Source organism: Delphinus delphis, chromosome 1, assembly GCF_949987515.2.
Source record: "Delphinus delphis chromosome 1, mDelDel1.2, whole genome shotgun sequence".
NCBI lineage: Eukaryota > Metazoa > Chordata > Mammalia > Artiodactyla > Delphinidae > Delphinus > Delphinus delphis.
The window spans coordinates 6,928,174-6,948,173 of NC_082683.1; the positions used below are offsets into that span (position 1 = coordinate 6,928,174).

A 20,000-nucleotide genomic window follows, 5' to 3' on the forward strand; every position below is an offset into this window, starting at 1 on the left:
CCTCACTGAGGGACCAAGGCAGCCAGCATCCTCCCAGGTACGGACCAGCTGTCTTGCCTCCCAGCCTGGTGTGTGAGGAGGGGCTGAGAGGTCGCTCAGCTCCCCTACCCGCCGTCTGTAGGGCTGTCTGCAAGGTGAGCCCAGGGCAGCTGCCGGGCCTCCAGCCCGTGGACCCTCACTCTCCTTGGCCCTCCACCTTTTTATTTTTAGCCGTCCCAGAAGCTACTGGTAGAGATGGCAGCTGGCTTTTAGTTTGTTTTTTTTGTTTTGCTGGGAAAATCCGGATCTCCCACAGTGTGGAGGCAATGAGGAGGGGGTTTCTGGTCCCAGATCTGAAGGCTGCATCTTCAGCACAATCTCTATGTAATGATGGTAACCCCTGTTACCTCTCTCTTGGGATTGTTTTAAGGATTAAAGCAGATAATGTGCATGGAAATACTCTACAAAAGGAGATGCTGTTCTCCTTCCAGGTTGGCAGGGAGGGGAAGCAGCAGTGTTCTCCGTCTCTCTGGGCTCCACGTGGCTTGTAGGTGACTTGTGTTGGGTTATATAAAGACCTGTAATGGATCTGCAATTCTCTCTTATTCCCAATTTTTTTTTTTTTTTTTTTTTTTTTTGCGGTGCGCGGGCCTCTCACCGTTGTGGCCTCTCCCGTTGCGGAGCACAGGCTCCGGACGCGCAGGCTCAGCGGCCATGGCTCACGGACCCAGCCACTCCGTGGCATGTGGGATCTCCCCGGACCGGGGCACGAACCCGTGTCCCCTGCATCGGCAGGCGGACTCTCAACCACTGCGCCACCAGGGAAGCCCTCTTATGTCCATTTTTCACATAATATTATCCCCTCTCTCACTTACATATGTATTTAAATTTCCATGTATTGACAATTTGCATAATATATACCTTTCAGTAGCTCTGTGTTTCTGTTCAATTCTGTTTATATCACAGAATATGAATTATTCTATTATTAGGCATCTCAGTTTCCACTTTTTGCTATTTTAAATAGTACTTTGCACGCTTAAAAAAAATTAAGATACGATTGACACACCATAAAATTTACCCTTTTTTAAAGCGTACAATTCAGTAGTTTTTAATATATTCACACAGTCACGCAGCCATTATCTAATTCTAGAACATTTATGAGTGTTCTAAAAAGTATTTCTTCTTAAAGTATACTTCTGAAGTGGAATGACTAGGCCTGAAGGGTGAAAATGACTTCATGGCGGTCATTACCTTATCGGACTGTTTTCCAGAAAATTCTCAACAGCAGTGTCCATCACTAGTGGTATTCCTACAGCTTTGCCCGCATCGGGCGCCCCCGTCTCCCCTGTTCCTGCCGGTTTGGTAGGTTTGCAGCAGCTCTTCTCAGGCGTGTGGGACACAGCTGCTTCTGCCTCACGTGGGGTGCTGCCCCGTGAGGTTTCGGAGGGCAGCACGACCAAGGAGCAAAGTGACGGGTCTCCTGTGCTTGTGATCCTGTGACTTGGACGAGCTCTGGGTTTCAACAGTTTGGGAGCCAAGTTCATAGGGGTCTTTGTTCCTGTCGTCCCACCTGGTCATGCTTTATTCTGTCCTTGTTCACGTATTGATGGGTTTTTACCCCTCAGCTTTCAACCTAGGAAGGATGCTAGGAGTCATTATGGATCATTTTCAGGAAAAATCAGTCCACGGTAACTGGTGGTAACCAGAAGAAATCACATTGTTGGGTGCCGTCAGGAGGACCAGCCCCTACCTTCCTCTCCCTGCCTGTCCCCTCCGCCATGAGGTGCGAGCGCTGGGCCTCATCACTCCACGTTAACTGGAAGTACAGCTAAGCAGGAAGGGATCAAAGTCCACAAACGTATGGGCCGTGCTAAACACAGGCGCGCCTCCACCCCATCCCGAAGCTTGAGATTAAGGAATGAAGGAAGCCCTCTTTTACACAGCGGGTAGTAAACCTATGAATGCGATCTCCCCAGGAGTGAGAGAGGATAAAAATAGGAAGGGGGCCGCTTAGGGATTTGCTGAACTAATGACTAGTAAGCAGATGACAGGGCTTTTTAAGACTCTGCTGTATTCTCTCCATAAAGCATTCGTCTGTTCTCAAAGCTTTAATTATCCTCTTTACACTCTTTAATCTCCTGTATTTCATTGATTCTAAGACACACATTTTTACATATTTGAACCTCTCTAAAGCTGGGTTTACCATTGATGGGGTGATATCGTTGAATTGGCAGCCTGTTTCTTAGTGGTGACAAAATAATGATGCTTTCACCATCATTGGCATCTTTGATGTGATGAGATTTAGTCTATCTCCAGCATTCATTGCCTTCCCAAGCCCTAGTATCATACCTCCAGCTGCCCTTGAGATATTTTCACCGGGTGTGTATCACCACGTCAGACCCAGCAGATTTAGAACTTAAACCATCATTGCATTTTTCTCATGAGATACCGTCTGCTTTTTCTAACTTCTTTATTTTCAAATGGTGAGCATTCTCTGAGTTGCCCAGCTGGTAGCCTTTCTCTCACAGCCCCTGTAATAATAACGCTGGCCAATGTTCATTAGTGTTCCCTGCGTGCCAGGCACTGTTCCAAGCCCCATTAATCCTCACAGCAGCCCTACAAGGCAGGTACTGTGACCAGTCCTCTTTCATATGTGACATGGAGCCACTCGCCCGGGGTCACAGGGCTGAAAGGTGGCAGAGTGGGTCCTCGAACCCGAGCAGCCTGGTTCCAGAGACTCCAGATCACGACTCCTGCACTGCCTTTCATGGATCCAGCCCGTGACCGTGCGGTCTTCACTCACGCACTGAATAATGTCTCTGTGTTTCACTGTTTGCTCTGGCCCCTGTTGCTTCCTTTGATTGCAGCAAAAGCTGCCCCGTTGATTTCGTTTCCACCAGTCCCCTCTCTGTTCATCTTGCCAATCAGAGATGGCTTAATCTTCCCACAGCGCCTCCTTCAGGGGTCCACTTCCCTACTCTTCACACCGTTTTTTAAAAAGTTTTATTGATATACAACCCACATATCATACAGTTCACTTATTTAAAGTTTACAATTCAGTGGGTTTCGGTGTATTCACAGAGCTGGGCATCCGTCACCACGATCAATTTTAGAACATTTTCATCACCCCGCAAAAGAAGCTCCGTACCTCTGATTTCCCCCTGCCCCCAGCCCCTGGCAACTGTGAACTTACTCTCTGTCTCTGTGGATTTGCCTATTCTGGACATTTCATGTAAATAGAACGTACAGTATGTGACTTTCTGTGTCTGGCTTCTCTCACTAAGCGTAATGTTTTCAAGGTTCTCTGTGTCAGTGCTTCATTTCTTTTTCTTGCTGAATAACATTGTCATGTGGATGGATGTACCACATCTTATCCGTTTATCAGTTGGTGGACATTTGGGTTGTTTCTACTTTTTGGCTATTGTGAAGGGAACTTTATTTTTATTTATTTATTTATTTATGGCTGCGTTGGGTCTTTGTTGCTGCGCGCGGGGTTTCTCTAGTTGCGGCGAGCGGGGGCTACTTTTCGTTGCGGTGAGCAGGCTTCTCACTGCAGTGGCTTCTCTTGTTGCGGAGCACGGGCTGTAGGCGTGCGGGCTTCAGTAGTTGTGGCTCGCGGGCTCTAGAGCACAGGCTCAGTAGTTGTGGCGCATGGGCTTAGTTGCTCTGTGGCATGTGGGATCTTCCCGGGCCGGGGCTCCAACCCGTGTCCCCTGCATTGGCAGGCGGATTCTTAACCACTGCGCCACCAGGGAAGCCCTTGGCTATTGTGAATAACGCTGCTCTGAACATTCATGTACAAGTTTTTCCGTGGACATATGTTTTCATTTCTCTTGGGTGTGCACCGAGGAGTGGAATTGCTACAGTAACTGTTTGACTGGTGAGGTCAAGAACTTTTAATAGCTCCTCAAAGCCCTCCGTCTAGTTTCCAAAGCCCTTTCCATCTGCTCTTGGTATCTGCTATTCCGAGTCACAGCCTGGCCGCTTCTGCCAGACCAGGCTCACCCTCGCTGTCGGACCCGCGTGTCGGGGCCTCAGATCTGCGGCTCATGCTTCTCGCCCCAACTAGGACATGGTCCAGGGGCAGAGTCAGCCCACACATGTATTTCTTTGAGACACACAACGGCTTAAAAAATCGGAATTATTTGTGCAAGTGAGACGATACTTAATGATCCAGATTTTCATGTTCTCTAAAAATTGCAAGATTTGGTCACCGTGGGCCCACGTACCTGTGAGGCACCCCCCGCCTGACTGCAGCGGAGGGACACAGCCCTACCTTGTCCTTCTCACACCTTTCCTGGCCTGCTGGGTGCTGGGGTCCCTGACCTCTGACCTAGACCCATCCCTCCAAGGCCCAGCTCGGCTTGCTGCCCATCGCGCTCCACTTCCGAAAGCCGCTGGAGCTCACGCGGCTCAGCTCCACACAGGAGGCTGTTCAGACGGGAGTGCTGGGTGGCTACAGGGGGGCTGTGACAGCACGAAGAACTGCAGGCTCTGGGGCCAGCTGCCTGGGTGCAGATCTCATGTTTACCCCCTTCTACCAGCTGTGTGACCTTGGGCCAGTTACCTGACTTCTCTGAACCTCAGTTTCCTTACAGTTTAAAATGGGGGTAGCAGTAGGACCCCTTTATCTGTTGTTACTGTGCGGGGTAAATGGACTGATATACATCTGTTATTATCAATATTATCGTTACCGTCTTTGTCCTGATGTCTTCTCAGTGATAGTGTGCGAACTTTGGAGACCAGACCGCGCCGGGGCTGGGAGCTCAGCCATGGCTTCTCAGCGGCGGGCACGCCGGGCTGGTTGTCCTGTGCGTCTGGGGTTCTGCCTCCTCGGCCAGAGCTGCAGCCTCACGCTCCACCCCGGAGGACGAGGGCACCTTCCCACGAGCCGGCTGTGGGCCTCACTTCCTGCCCCGCAGCGCTGGCGCCGCCACCAGGCCCGGCCTGTGGGGCTGAACTCAGGGCAGGTGGTCCCTGCTCCCCGTCCAGCTGGCTCGAGAGAGATGGCGAGCTGGGTCAGGGCAGGTGGGCCGGGCAGGTCTGAACCGGGAGCCACTTCTTTTTGTTTGAATTAAATATTGACCAGATAAAAAAGAATGCTTACACAATCTAGGGAAGATACGCAGAACTGTGTGTGACGAATGCCAGGGTACCTGCCAACCTTGTGTCCCTCCCCCAGTCCCTGTCCTTTGCGTTCCAAGTTCCAGGTGGACTTTCCCCTTGCTTCTCTTTATCGTTCCTATGTGTGTCCGGTTCCCTAAACAACGTGCCGTTTCATTTCGAAGAGCCGTCACGCTGTGTGTGTGTGAGAGTTGAGTCTTTCTGTCCCTTCAACCTGCATTCACCATAATCTCTCCAGACCTGTCTTCTAATAACTGACTTTATTTCCAGCTGTCCCTAATCCATAAAACCCATCCATGGGATTTCTGATTCCCCTTGTATTTTCCATTGATTGAAATTCTGTTTATTCTGGTCATTTTATGTCATAGTTAATTTTTAGCAAAGCAGTCAGGTTTCTTTCCTCGGCGCTGTGCCTTTGAGGTGGATTCCTGACGACGCGTGTGTGTTCGCTTTCTCGGCCGTACAGCGTTCTGCGATGTGGCTGCAGCCGCGCATCTGGTGCTCGGGGTGCAGCAGGGAGCAGACAGATGCAGTCCTACTCTGACAGAGCTTCAAGGGTTCCAGGGAAGACAGATAAACAGGCACCCAGTTAGTCAGGTGAACTGGCCAAAGACAGGACCCCCAGGAGGGGAGGCCCGGAGGTTGGTAAACGTCTCCTAGAAGCTGAGACCCGAAGGAAGAGTAGGAGTTGCTGGGTGGGAGAGCGGGTCCCATCTTACAGGTGGCGCCCGTGAACGCCGGGTAAAGACTGCTCTTCCTACTGTGATGGTACCTTTTCTGTACGTAAGGCTGTGATTGGCCCAGATTTTGGCAAGTCAGCTGAATGTGAACATGTCGTCTGAGCTGCTGTGCCTTTGAACCCTAAGCCTTTAGACCACCGCGTTGTATGTACTTGAGACACTGATAATCAGAGTTCATGCCAAGGTCTGGAGGAGGGAGAGTAACGTGTGTGGTTAACCAGCTCCTGACTCTGCTTGTCCTAGCCCTGGGCCTCTGATTCTTTCCTCTCGCGTAGAGCCAGGACAGTCATGGTACCCTCTGCGCAGGATCTCATGGGTGTGACGGGGACAGTCATGGTACCCAGTGTGCAGGATCTCTTGGGTGTGACGGGGACAGTCACGGTACCCACTGTGCAGGATCTTGTGGGTGTGACGGGGACAGTCGTGGTACCCTCCAGGATCTCGTGGGTGTGACAGGGAAAGTCGTGGTACCCGCCGTGCAGGATCTCGTGGGTGTGACGGGGACAGTCGTGGTACCCGCCGTGCAGGATCTCGTGGGTGTGACCGGGGGGCGGGTGCCTAGCATCTCCGCACTGTCCCAGGCACAGCAGGCGTCAGTGTTGTCACTGCCGGGCTCTGTGATCAGTGTTCTGTGTGTCACCCTCTTTTAGCCTCTCAGTAACTGTCCACCGGGCAACTTGCCGTCTCTACCTGTATGTCTAAAGCTTAAAACGAGCTCCTGGTTTCCCCTCTACCAGACCATCCCTCTCCTAGTCTCCTCAGCTCAGTAGATGCCGCCGCTGCCCGTCTTTGCTCAGGCCCGAGTCCTAGGAGTTGTCTCTGGTCCCTCCCTTGCTCGTGCTTCCCCGCATCGGTCAGCGGGCCCAGTCAGTTCTGACCCCAGAAAGGATCGTCCGCTCCGTCCAGCTGCCCTTTCGATGCCGCTTTAGCCCAGGCCCCACCGTCTCCCGCTGGGCAACCGCACAGCCTCCTCCTCCGTCTCCTCTTTCTGTAGCCACTCTCCCCGCAGCAGGCCGGGCGTCCGTGAATGTACGGAAGAGCTTGTTGTGTGCTGCTTCCGACCCTCCAGTGGCTTCCCCTGAGCTTCGAAACAAGTCCAGCCTCGTCTCCAGGTGCTCCGAGCCCTGCCCTCCTGCCTGCTCTCTCCCGCTCACCTCCTTCTGGGCGCCTGGCGGCCGAGCTTGTTCCTGCCTCAAGGCTTTTCCTCTCGAAGCTCCCCTCCATCCGGAATGTTCTCCCCAGCTTCTTGCAGGGCTGCCTCTTCAGGTCTCAGAGGGGCCCGCCCGTTCCCCTCTGTCATGAGCTCTGTCTGTAATGTCTTTGTTGGCTTTTCTCCCTCCCATCTTCCCTCCCTCTCTCCCTCCCTCCCACTCACTGTAAGCTGCCGGCAAGGACCTGTCTGTTGCCCGGCGACTCCTGCGCGTGGTAGGGGGCGGCAGTGAGCCCCATTTGATGGCAGGATGCAGAGCAGAGACTCAGAAGTCAGGTAACTCGTCAGGGTCACGTGCTAGCAGGCCGCCCAGGCCCTCGCTGTAACGCGCAGGGCCAGACCTGATGGCCAGGGCCCAGGATCCGCGCATGCAGTCTGGCCTCAGCGGGGACCAGAGCCTTCCCCAGGCAGGTGCCCGGAGACGCCCAAGGGGCCTGACACCTCCTGGCGGAACGGTTCTCGTTGAAGGGAGGTGGCTCAGAGACGCCCGCGCTCCTTCCTCCCCCTGTGCTGCCCTGTGGCCCACTCTCCGCACTGGGGACCCGAAGCACAGGTGGGGCTCCTGGCGCTCGTCGGGGAGCTGCTTACGACCTTCGCCCTCCTCCCGTTCAGGTCGCACCAGCTTCTACGAGGAGTACGGCGTCATCGGTGATGTCTTGCAGAACCACTTGACCGAGATCCTCATGCTGGTGGCCATGGAGCTGCCCCTCAACCTCAGCAGCTCGGAGGCGGTGCTGGAGCACAAGCTCCAGGCCTTCCGGGCCCTGCGGGGCCTGCAGAGGGGCAGTGCTGTCGTGGGCCAGTACCAGGCTTACCGCGGGCAGGTGCGCAGAGAGCTGCAGAAGCCAGACAGCTTCCACAGCCTGACGCCGACCTTTGCAGGTGGGCTCTGGGGCTGGGCACGGGCTGCGGGCCGCCCCCACCCCTATCCCCCAGACGGAAGCACTGCTCCCAACCCGGACGCCCTTCAGGTTGGGTTGGAAGGGACTTGAAGTGGGGTTTTCACAAGGGTGCTCCGTGGCGAGTAAGAAGTACCCCTGCCTCTCTGACCTCCCGCCAGCTCAGAGCCGCGGGTCACCTGCTGGCTCCCTCTGGGCGGAGGACACCTCAGTGGCGGTCTCCATTCAGTCCACGTCCATGGATCCTGCCCGGGCTCGCCAGTCTGGGCTCAGACCTCGCTTTGCCCTCGTGGAGCTTACATCAGCCCCCAGAGAGGCTGCAGGCCTGCCCGCTGCAGCCGGGGGCACCCCCAGTGGGCAGGTGCCCAGCGGGGCCGTCCTCTGGACGCTTCCACAGGCTCAGAGCTTTCTGGGGTAGCAGCCGCCACAGCCAGAGCAGCAGCTGCCTGTCGGGCACTGACCACGTGCCGGACTTTATGTACATTATCTCATTTAATCCTCACTGACCACGTGCTGGGCTTTATGTACATTATCTCATTTAATCCTCACGTGGACAGACGCATCAGGCAGGTGTGATCATCACGCCGCGCTAGAGGTGAGGGACCATGAGGCTCAGTCAAGTTGCCAAACCTTGCCCAAGGTCACGCAGAGCTAGTACGTGGGAACTTGAGTCTGGAGGGCGCTCGGCGTCCGGCTCTTACCGCCGTGGTCCCCGCTGCAGGCCTCCTCACCTGCACGGCAGTTCCCCACTGGCCTGTGGCTGCGAGCCCTGTCCACCCTCCCCTTCTCCCTGTATGTGACGGCCTCAGCACGTCCTGCGTGCTCTGCAAACAGGAAGGAAGTTCGTGTCCCTAGGAACCCACAGCCCCTCAGTCAGGATCGCTGCTGCCTTGCCCACCCTCCTTGAGACTCCTCTCAGAGCCTCTGGGTTGGAGCCTCTCAGTCCAGTTCCCCTTTGCTTGGGGACGATGACTCTGAGAGGTGCCTCAGGGAGCTGGGTGTCCGAGGTGGCCCCAGAGGCTGCTTTTCAGCACCGACTGGGCAGAGATGGTAACAGAAGAGGTGAAAGATGGGGGTGAGGCCAGCGAGGCCAGGGGTGCCCAGAGGAGGGCTTGCAGAGGGGAAGGCTTGCTGGCAGGAAGGAAAGGAGAGGAAGGCAGGTGGGCCGAGAGGACCTGGTTCTTATGCTGGAGCATCACCTCCACTGCCCCCCGTCGCCCCAGGCGTCCTCGTGCACATCACCTCCACTGTCCCCTGTCACCCCAGGCGTCCTCGTGCACATCACCTCCACTGCCCCCCGTCACCCCAGGCGTCCTCGTGCACATCACCTCCACTGCCCCCCGTCACCCCAGGCGTCCTCGTGCACATCACCTCCACTGCCCCCCGTCACCCCAGGCGTCCTCGTGCACATCACCTCCACTGCCCCCCGTCACCCCAGGCGTCCTCGTGCACATCACCTCCACTGCCCCCCGTCACCCCAGGCGTCCTCGTGCACATCACCTCCACTGCCCCCCGTCACCCCAGGCGTCCTCGTGCACATCACCTCCACTGCCCCCCGTCACCCCAGGCGTCCTCGTGCACATCACCTCCACTGCCCCCCGTCACCCCAGGCGTCCTCGTGCACATCACCTCCACTGCCCCCCGTCACCCCAGGCGTCCTCGTGCACATCACCTCCACTGCCCCCCGTCACCCCAGGCGTCCTCGTGCACATCACCTCCACTGCCCCCCGTCACCCCAGGCGTCCTCGTGCACATCACCTCCACTGCCCCCCGTCACCCCAGGCGTCCTCGTGCACATCACCTCCACTGCCCCCCGTCACCCCAGGCGTCCTCGTGCACATCACCTCCACTGCCCCCCGTCGCCCCAGGCGTCCTCGTGCACATCACCTCCACTGCCCCCCGTCGCCCCAGGCGTCCTCGTGCACATCACCTCCACTGCCCCCCGTCACCCCAGGCGTCCTCGTGCACATCACCTCCACTGCCCCCCGTCACCCCAGGCGTCCTCGTGCACATCACCTCCACTGCCCCCCGTCACCCCAGGCGTCCTCGTGCACATCACCTCCACTGTCCCCCGTCACCCCAGGTGTCCTTGTACACATCACCTCCATTGTCCCCTGTCACCCCAGGCGTCCTCGTGCACATCACCTCCACTGCCCTGTCACCCAGGTGTCCTCGTACACATCACCTCCACTGTCCCCTGTTGCCCCAGGCATCCCCGTGCACATCACCTCCACTGTCCCTGTCACCCCAGGCATCCTTGTGCACATCACCTCCACTGTCCCCTGTCGCCCCAGGCATCCCCGTGCACATCACCTCCACTGTCCCCTGTTGCCCCAGGCATCCCCGTGCACATCACCTCCACTGTCCCCTGTCACCCCAGGCGTCCTCGTGCACATAGACAACCTTCGCTGGGAGGGTGTCCCTTTCATCCTGATGTCTGGCAAAGCCTTGGATGAGAGAGTGGGCTACGTTCGGATCTTGTTCAAGGACCAGGCGTACTGTGCCCAGAGCGAGAAGCGCTGGGTCCCGGCCCAGAGCCACTGCCTTCCTCAGCAGATCATCTTCTACATTGGCCATGGTGAGCTGGGCGGCCCAGCCGTGCTGGTCAGCAGAAACCTGTTCAGGCCCTCCCTGCCCTCCGCCAGCTGGAAGGAAGTGGAGGGCCAGCCTGGGCTTCGCCTCTTTGGCCGCCCTCTGTCTGATTACTACGCCTACAGCCCTGTGAGGGAGCAGGATGCCTACTCCATCCTCATCTCTCGTATCTTCCACCGCCGGAAGGGCTCCTTCATCACCATGGAGAACTTGCTGGCTTCCTGGGTCTTCTGGACGCCCTTGCTGGACAGCCTGGCCCACGAGGTCCCACGCCTCTACCCAGGAGGAGCAGAGAATGGACACCTGTTGGACTTTGAGTTCAGTGGCAGCCACTTGTCCTTCTCCCAGCCACCACTGGAGCAGCTGGTGCTGGGGCCGGATTCCGCTCCGATGCCCAGCGACTTCCAGGTTCTCAGGGCCAAGTACCGAGGCAGCCCGCTGATATCGGCCTGGCCGGAGGAGCTGATCGCCAGGCTGGCCGGCGACATCGAGGCTGCAGCTGTGCAGGCTGTGAAGCGCTTTGGCAAGTTCCACCTGGCACTCTCAGGTGGCTCGAGCCCCGTGGCCCTGTTCCAGCAGCTGGCCATGGGGCACTATGGCTTCCCCTGGGCCCACACACACCTATGGCTGGTGGACGAGCGCTGCGTCCCGCTCTGGGACCCTGAGTCCAACTTCCAGGGCCTGCAGGCTCACCTGCTGCAGCACGTGCGTGTCCCCTACTACAACGTCCACCCCATGCCCGTGCACCGGCGCCAGCGGCTCTGCGCCGAGGAGGACCAGGGCGCCCAGGCCTATGCCGAGGAGATCTCCACCCTGGTGACCAACAGCAGCTTCGACCTGGTGTTGCTGGGCATGGGCACCGACGGGCACACGGCCTCCCTCTTCCCTCAGTCCCCCGTCGGCCTGGATGGCAAGCAGCTGGTGGTGCTGACCACGAGCCCCTCCAGCCCGCACCGGCGCATGAGCCTCAGCCTGCCCATCATCAACCGCGCCCACAAGGTGGCGGTGCTGGTCATGGGCCGGATGAAGCGTGAGATCGCCATGCTGGTGAGCCGCGTGGGCCGCGAGCCCCGGAAGTGGCCCATCTCGGGTGTCCTGCCTGACTCTGGGCAGCTGATGTGGTACATGGACTATGACGCGTTTCTGGGGTGACGGTTGCCTCTGCCCTTCGCTCACCCCCGCGCCTTCCTTCACCCGCCCTCTCTCTGCCCTCTCAGTCCTGCCCCAGCCCGCGTGCCCTGCTGTCTGGAATCTGATGCCTCGTGGTCAGGCTCCCGGAGACGAAGGACAAAGGCCTTCCCCAGCCCCCGTGACCGTCCCTGCCTAGGGTACACACCGGAACAAGGAAGAAATGCAATCTCTGCCCTTGAGAAGCTTCAAATCCAAGTCAGGAGAGAAATGTCCACCCTAAGAAAAGACCTGCAGCAGCTACATGCGAACACCAACCAGCGCAAAATAGGACGGTCTGAAAGCTCCCCGCGTGAGCAGGAATGTGGTGGGCCGAGGTTAATGGGGGGTTTCCTGCGGGCCGGGCCCCTTCGACCAGCTCTGGTGGAAAAGCAGAACGTGGACGGTAGAGAGCAGGAGCCCAGGCGCCAGTGGCCCTGTGCCCCCCACACAGCAGGCTGCCGGGAGCCCTCAGCTCTGCTCCATCCCCTTCCTCCTGAGCCTCTGACTCAGCTGCTGTCCTGTCTCCTCCGGGGCCACCTCCACCTGCTCTGCATCTCGGGTCTCTTTCTTCTCAGTCCCGACCATGGAGATCTTCCCACCCCCTCTCTGTTTCTTTGCTGTCCCTCAGACGCCCCATTTATGGACAGATGATGATGACAGTAACACGGTGACAAACAAGGTGTTAAAATGGATCCAGAAATCGTGTGACTGGTTTGCAGCTCCTTTCCTCAGTAGATGGATTTCTCTGATGGCAGGAGGCTCTGGTTCCCCAGCTCTGTCGGGGAAGACCACTGCCCCCATGCTTGCGCTCCTGTCCCCAGCCAACTCTGCGTGAAACACACTGGAGATAGACGATCAGGCCATTCCAGGGATCCCACGTTTAGGAGGGTCCTTTGTGTCTCAGGGGACTTCCCAGTGAGTGTTTCCACTCACGGTGTCCCCTCTTGTTTTACCTGGGAAGATCCAGTTGAATCTTTCTCTGACGGTGACATCTCATTTGGGGGGAGAGCTGTGACATCAGGTGATCGCGACCATCCAGGTGCTCTGATCTGACCAGGCTGAGCCAGGCCTCCCTGGTGGGGCCCTGCAGCTCATGTCAGCACTGGCTGCCCACGACCGTCTCAGGGACTTGACTGATGGTCAGTGCCGAGGGCGGCTGCCGCCTGCCCTTCTCATACTACCTCGTGGCGGCATCGGCCTCCTGTCTGCCGGTCCCTCCTGCCAGCGCTCACCTCACCACTAACGCGTTGCTGAAGATCTGGGGGACACCAGCAAGCTTCTCGTTAAGAGCAGGTGGGTAGTCCGCTCCTGAGAAGCCATGGGTCAGTAATACCTGTTTTTCTGAAACCCCCAAGGCAGGGGCGTCTCCAAAATTCTTTTTTAAAAATCAAGCTTCTCAGGACACTTCTTCTTTTTCTTTTTTTTTTTTGGCTGCGTTGGGTCTTCATTGCTGCTCGGGCTTTCTCTAGTTGGGGCGAATGGGGACTACTCTTCGTTGTGGTGCACTGGCTTCTCTTGTTGCGGAGCAGGGGCTCTAGGCGCACGGGCTTCAGTAGTTGCAGCACGTGGGCTCAGTAGTTGCAGCACGTGGGCTCAGTAGTTGTGGCTCACAGGCTCTAGAGCGCAGGCTCAGTAGTTGTGGCACACGGGCTTCATTGCTCTGCGGCATGTGGGATCTTCCCGGACCAGGACTTGAACCTGTGTCCCCTGCATTGGCAGGCGGATTCTTAACCACTGCAGCACCAGGGAAGCCCTCTCAGGACACATTTAATTTTTATTTCAATTTCCCACATAGCCATGTCCCCAAGATATGTCAATAAAGGATAAGACAGGTGTTTCGGTGTAACTGTTTCCCCATCTTACAGTCACATTTTGTATCAGGCAGATACATCTGATCAGGCAGATACAAAGTGTCAAGGTCACAACAAGGGCTTTCCTGGGTGAGGAGGAGCATCATGAAATCTGTTTCTCTACATTTGATTGTTTACACTTTCTTCAAGGCAATTTACACTTCTTCAAGGATTTAAAAGAGTTCTTGCTGTGATTTGAGATGTGTGCCTGTGAGGTGGGCGCTGGCAGGGGGCCCTGCACCTGTTGATATTTGGCTTCCCCTGGTCTCCAACGACCCGGTCCAGACAGGACATCTCTCTTTAGGCCAAGAGAGCTCACCTTGGCCAAAAAGAGCACAGTGCCGGGGTCAGGAAGTCTCCTCCCTTTCTGAAGAGTCAACATTTTTTTTTTTTGCTTGCGGTACGCGGGCCTCTCACTGTTGTGGCCTTTCCCGTTGTGGAGCACAGGCTCTGGACGCGCAGGCTCAGCGGCCATGGCTCACGGGCCCAGCCGCTCCGCGGCATGTGGGATCTTCCCGGACTTTAGCTTTGATGCACCTGGTGGGCCGGCCTGCAGGAGCGGACACGTGGTTGTCGCCCGAGTGCCGCCTCTGGCCACGTGGGGGCGCCCTCGCACCATCCCTGCTGTCTGGAGCGCGGGGGCGTTTCCCCTACGCGCAGGTTCCTGCGCTTCCCGGGCCCCTTAGCTCTGAGCAACGCCCCCACCCCCACTCCCCACGCCCCCCGCCCCCGCCCCCGCCGTCGTTCTTTAGGAACTTCCTCTGCGAGAAGGAAGGGGACCTCCACATACCTGAGTGTTACTGCAAGACCATTTCTGAATAATAGTGAGTCACTGCGAGCCTGAGCCTGGCACGTCCTATTTTCAGAGGAGCGTGTTGCCTCAAAATGTACTTTCATCTGTGGAGAGCGCCTCTAGGGGCAGGGGCAGGTTTCCTTTCCGGAATCAAGTCACACCAGAAAGATCCACTGGGAGACACTGTCGTATTCCTGCTTCCACCTGCTCCCTTTCCCCTTTCCCTCCCTTGCCCCGCGATGGTGGTTTTCAAACTGTTTGGATCATGACGCACAGCAGAAAACACACTTTAGGGCATGAGCGAGGGCTCACGTTCATGCATGAATCTACGTCTCAGGCAAAAGTTTCATCAAGGAATTCTCACTCTGAGAATTCAGGATACCTTCTCTAATTTTTACTTTTAAAAATGCTGCTTGTAATTTGCTAAAATGAGTTGATCTATAGTTTGAAAAGTGCTGCTCTAATCTGACTTTACCCTGTGGTATAAGCCGAGGCCCCAGGGTTTGGAAGGGAGCACATGAGTCCAGCTCACACAGGGAATGCTCATGACTGCACTGGGACTGGTACCCACGCCTCGGACCAGTCCCAGGGGATGCTGCGCCAGCCTCTGTGGTGGGATGCTTGCTTCCTCCATCACGAGGGAGGGGAGGAGTAGGTGTTGAAGGCAAGGTGACCAGAACCCTGGGGCTTGTGGGAGCGATGATGATGTGCCTTTTACAGAAGGGTGATACGTTCCAGGCTCAGTACTAAACGCTTTGCACTGTGTGGCCTCATTTAATCTTTACAACAATCCTGTGAGGAGGTGGAGGAATCCTGATTTACCAATGATTTTGAAATTGAAACTGGAGTTGTCTAATGACAACAGGCCGGTTGTTCTAAGCCAGACGTGGACCCCAAGCCTTCAGGGTTCTAGACGTGCGCTGCCACCACCTCCCCAGGGAGCTCGGTGCAGCCGCGGTTCCCAGAACCCAGGCTCTCGGAGCAGACCCCACGTCAGAGGCCGTGTGGGCCTGTGAAAGGCAGCAGGGCCCCTCCTCCCGGAAGCCGGGTCAAATCCCCATCTCTAGAGCAGGCGTTACTACCATTAGCTGTAGGGAAAGAATTTGGGACTTTCCGGGTTGCTGTAAGCTAGATTCTGATTTTGCTCCGGGAGCAAAGTTTTCTGTTAACCACAAGTTTGAACAGTCCTGTTGACCTGCCCGGCTTCTCATTCCTCTGCAGACAGTGCTTTCTTCCCAGTCCTGGGCCTCCCGCGGAGCAGCACAACCCAAGCTGTCTGCCAGCGGGCGCTGTTTCACAATGCTCCCTGGAGGGCCGCTGTTCCGGAACACAGGGCTTGGTCTCCCCGGTCTGGGGGCTTTCTCCTCCCCATTTGTACAGAGAGCTGGGGACGGTGTGACTGAGAAAGGGAGGGAGACGCCTCTGCAGAACCTCAAGGGGCAGTTTCCTACAAGTTAGTTTTCAGAAACGAGTTTTTTTTCCCTCCACAGAAATACGTGCCACCTGCAGGAGCAGCTTCTGCGTCAGCTTTACCAGCTCTGTTCTTATCCTTAGGAGACGGGCCCTGCGGACCTCAGCCCATTGGTAGAGAAGTTGCCGGGCAGCGTGTCCGTGTCAGAGAATGAGCAGGTCACAGGAAAGGCCAGTGGTGACACGAGGGGGAGCTGGCCGTGGCGGCAGGCCCACGTGATCAGCGCCTGCCTGCCCCGCAGACATAGACTCCGGGGAGTGGGGAGGCCCTGGGAGGCTGCCCGTGTGGCCCACGTGGCCCACCAGGGGCCGTGCCTGCTGAGCGGAAGAGCAGCCCCATGCCCTCAGCCCTCCCACGGCGCTGCTCTGGGCACCGCAGACCTCGGGGCTGCAGCTGAGCACGTGGCGCTCGAGGCGCTCACTTTGTTCAGGGCGATTTCCACGAGGAGTAGGGTGGTTCCTCCAGCCTCCTCCACATTTGGTAGCTGCTCAGAGCCTGGGACGAAGAGCTCTCGGAGGCCCCGAGCATCTTGGTCGCAGTCATGGATTCGATCCTCTAATAACCCACCCCTCTGCCCCCGTGGACTGGCCAGTGTCGGCCCAGGTGCCAGCCTGCCGTCCGAGGTCCATCTTCCGTTGGTCACTTGAAGTTTCAGGTTGGGCGCCAGTGTGTGCTTTGTGGTTCTTTGCTAGGTAGTGTCCACATGAGATGAAAATCCCACTTCCCACCCTTCCTGCTCTAGAGCAGGCTGCTGCCTCCTGTGTAGATCAGCCTTCGCCGGAGGAAGCCAGCCACACACAGGCCAGCCTGTGTTCCCGGAGGACATGCGTCTTCCAGGACATCCCGGGACCCTCTTCTAGGGGCGCGCACTCCCGGCCTCGCACCGTCAGCAGCTCGAGGTGGGGCCGGAGTGAGAAACTCCCAGGATTCCGAGGCTCATTGCGAAGCAAGGCGCAGACTTAACTGAAGCTGTTGTCAGCACCAGAGAGGAGTAGCCAGAGATTTGAGGAGGTGCTTCTGATAGCACAGCCAGCCAGGGAAAATGATCCCTTTGATGAAACTTCCTCTCCAGCCAACTTTCGGGAGAGCCCATCTGTTTGCAAAGCGGGTCCCCAGCGCTGTGTGTGTGTGTGTGTGTGTGTGTGACCCACAGAAGGGGAAGGGCGGGGATCTAGATGAAGTACACTGCTTTTATTCTTGATTCCCAGGATGGTCTTTGTTTAAAACTCTTACCTTCCTCTCAGGTGTTTTAAAAGCAGTCTCTGCATCTTTTCTGTCCCTCCAGCGTGGGAAGGGATAAACACGTTTTCAGTCACTGAAAGCTGCATGGGGTATGTTTGAACGGCGAGTAGCTTTGAAAGTGGAAGTGTAAACAGAACTACATATATTTGTCAGTTTGGGTCTTTAGCTGTACCCCCACAGAAGTCTAGACTTGAGTACAAGAGGAAAGGACCCTGGAGGAGCTGGTAGTCAAGGGCCCAGTTGCATCCACTTCTCCGAGATGTGGCCTGTACACTCTGCCCCTCCTGGCCCTTCATGTGGGAGAACGGGCTGAGAACAGACACCGTGGGCCCTCTGCTGGGTCCAAGAGCCGTCGCTGCCCATGGCTGAGTGAAGGGCCTCGTCTCCAGCACGTTGGCGCCGTGCTTAGCAGCAAGTGCCAGAATGAGACCTAGATTAGGGCGGGGGGTGGGCGTGTGGGCACTGAAATCAGGGCATGTTGCAATCTGGGTCGTGTCCGTGCGTGCTGTCCCGAGCTGGGAGAGCCAGCACAGCGCGAACTTTTGCCGGGAGAGAAGAGAGACAGGAAGACTCTTTTCTCAGAGGGCCTGTCTGTTCCCTCGTGTGCTGGGAGACCGTGGACGTGAACACCTCCACCCCCGCCTGCCGCCAGTGGCAAGAACATGCCATGCCTTTCTGCAGAGACAGAAACCGCCCCTGGTTTTTATGGAAATACTGCACACTTTTAACGATGCCTCTGACAATGAGACATATTCAGAACAGAGTTTTTAAAATGCCTTTTTGTATGTCAAATGTACCATGTATTCTTTTAAACAATGAAATCGTTTTGCCAAAATTCATGCTTTCATTTTCTCTGGGAGATGGAGTGTGACGGCTGTGTGTGTGCTTGGAGCGGGGGGGGGGGAGGGGGAGACCCAGTTACCCCCGTGCCCATCACAGGTGGGACGTCTGAGCAGCCAGCTGGTCTCCACTTGCTTGAGGGCCCCTGGGCTCCTGGGAGAGACAGTGGGAGGGCAAGACGACTGGGTCTCATAGGTTCCCAAGCAGTCTGAGGAAAGCTGTCCCCCTACCCCCCGTCAGCCTAGCTGGCAGCCCACCAGCAGAGGGCGCTCGCCCGGAGGGCGCTCGCTGTGCTGTCTGACGGGGAGGTCGGGACGGAGCACCTTCGGAAGCGGCAGCGCCTGATGCCATCATTGTCTTCTCTTGCGTTCTCTGCCATCACTCCAGCCTGTGTCATGATCCCAGGAACACAGGGTCCCGGGGGAGTCGAGTGAAGCTGCAGGACCACTGGGGGTGCACAAGCCGGGGATTTGCTGGTTGTCGTCCGTGGTGTGCAGGACCCGAGCGGGCCTGGAGGCCTCATAAGGCGGGGACGGGAGCAGCGTGCACGTCCAGAGGGGGTGGGATCCCGAGGGACCGAGAGGCACAGATGACAGACACACCCAGAGCCCCGCCCCCACCCCCTCGCCCCCGGGAAGAAGGGAAGGCCCGTGGGCAGTAGTGAAGGCTGCAGTCACATCCTTGATGGAGCCTTGGCCTGGGAACACACGGAGCACGCATGCCCTCGGGGAGGGCACCCAGAGCTGGGGAGCGTGCCCGGGTCTCTGCTGGTGGCCTCTGGCTGTGCCAGCCGGTGTCAGCCTGCCTGCCCCAGCTCCCGACACAAGGGGACAGCGCGGCTCCGGCTCCCCCCACTCCACACTGTCCACCCCTCACCTGTCCGGCTGAGGACCAAGCCTGCAGACTCCAGCGTCTCTTGCATTTCGGGTACTTAGTGCCCTGCGGTAAATGTGTGAGTGAATGAAGGGCAGTCATGAAAGCAGGAGAGGAAGCATCAGCTGCAGCTGGCAGAGCTCTTGGATGGCCCAGGTGTCGTGATCCAGGCCGCCTGGACACTTGCTGTGGCCCCTTCTCCTGAAGGAGACGCTGAGCAGGACCGTCTGCCTGGAAACGCACAGAGGTGGCCCCAGCGGCCAGGGCTTGGGACCGGGGCTGAGTCACCAAGAGAGGCTCAGGAGGGTCCACCAGCAGGACGCAAGATGGGTGTGCAGGCCCCAGGCCCGCTGTCTGTGGCTAAGGAGAGGAGAATGGGAGCCGGCACCTTGGACAGGAGCTTCTCAGCCGGGGCGGCCAGCGGAGAGGCGGGACAGGACGGGCGGAGGATGAGGCAGGGGTGGCAGCCAGAGGGGGAACCCGGCCTTGGGTGGTCATCTCTAGAGGAGACTGGACCTCTTGCCTTCACAGGGGGCTGAGGCAGAGGGGGCAATGAAAGGTGGTCCATCCATGTCGGGGACCAGCGCTTGTCGGCACTAGAGGGATGGGGTGGGAGGCATGACAAAAGCAAGGCAAGCTCTGAGCCCCACGCGTGGCGATTTTCCCACTTGCTGCAGGTGGAGAGCAGGGCTGGGAGATCGGGGCCAGCTGCCAGGCACTGGAGGTGAGGGCCTCGAAGCCCCGGCTCTGCTCGTCCGTCCGCTGCCCTGCCTCACCCTCTGCTCTGCCGTCCTCTTTCCTGTCCCTGGCTTGTGGGAACCCATCATCACATTATTTGCTTGAAGAAGCATTCTTGGAAATAAAAACCGTAAAACTAAGTTCAGTGCCCCCTGCCCACACACACCTGTTCCATAAACCTTTACTTTTCAATTACAGAAAAAAAAAAGGAAAAATACGGAAAAAAGCGCAAAGGCACAACTACGAATCCATGCAGATTACTTCCACTCAGCATTAAACACTGTAAGATCTTTGCCTGCTGTCTTTTTTTAAGGAAAAACATCACAAATATTTTGGTAAAATAAGGCTTACTTATTATAAGTGAATTCATAGAGTGCCAAAAAGTACACAAATGAATGTTCAAAAAAAAAAAAAATCACTGCAGCCCAGTCCCCTCCACTGCAGAAATGAGCAATATTAGCAAAAGGTGAACCAAAGCT

At 57.0% G+C, this 20,000-nt stretch overlaps 1 protein-coding gene across 2 annotated transcripts in view; it reads left to right on the forward strand.

Annotated features, from left to right (window-relative positions):
• H6PD (hexose-6-phosphate dehydrogenase/glucose 1-dehydrogenase) overlaps window positions 1-17,899 on the forward strand; it is a 40,488-nt gene extending 22,589 nt beyond the window's left edge. For both annotated transcript variants that reach the window (XM_060013658.1, XM_060013654.1), the window contains exons 4-5: window positions 7,666-7,935; window positions 10,333-17,899. In XM_060013658.1, the coding sequence (XP_059869641.1) occupies window positions 7,666-7,935; window positions 10,333-11,696 (1,634 nt within the window). In that variant the 3' untranslated portion in view covers window positions 11,697-17,899. The remainder of the gene's footprint in view (window positions 1-7,665; window positions 7,936-10,332) is intronic.
• Window positions 17,900-20,000: the final 2,101 nt, after the last annotated feature.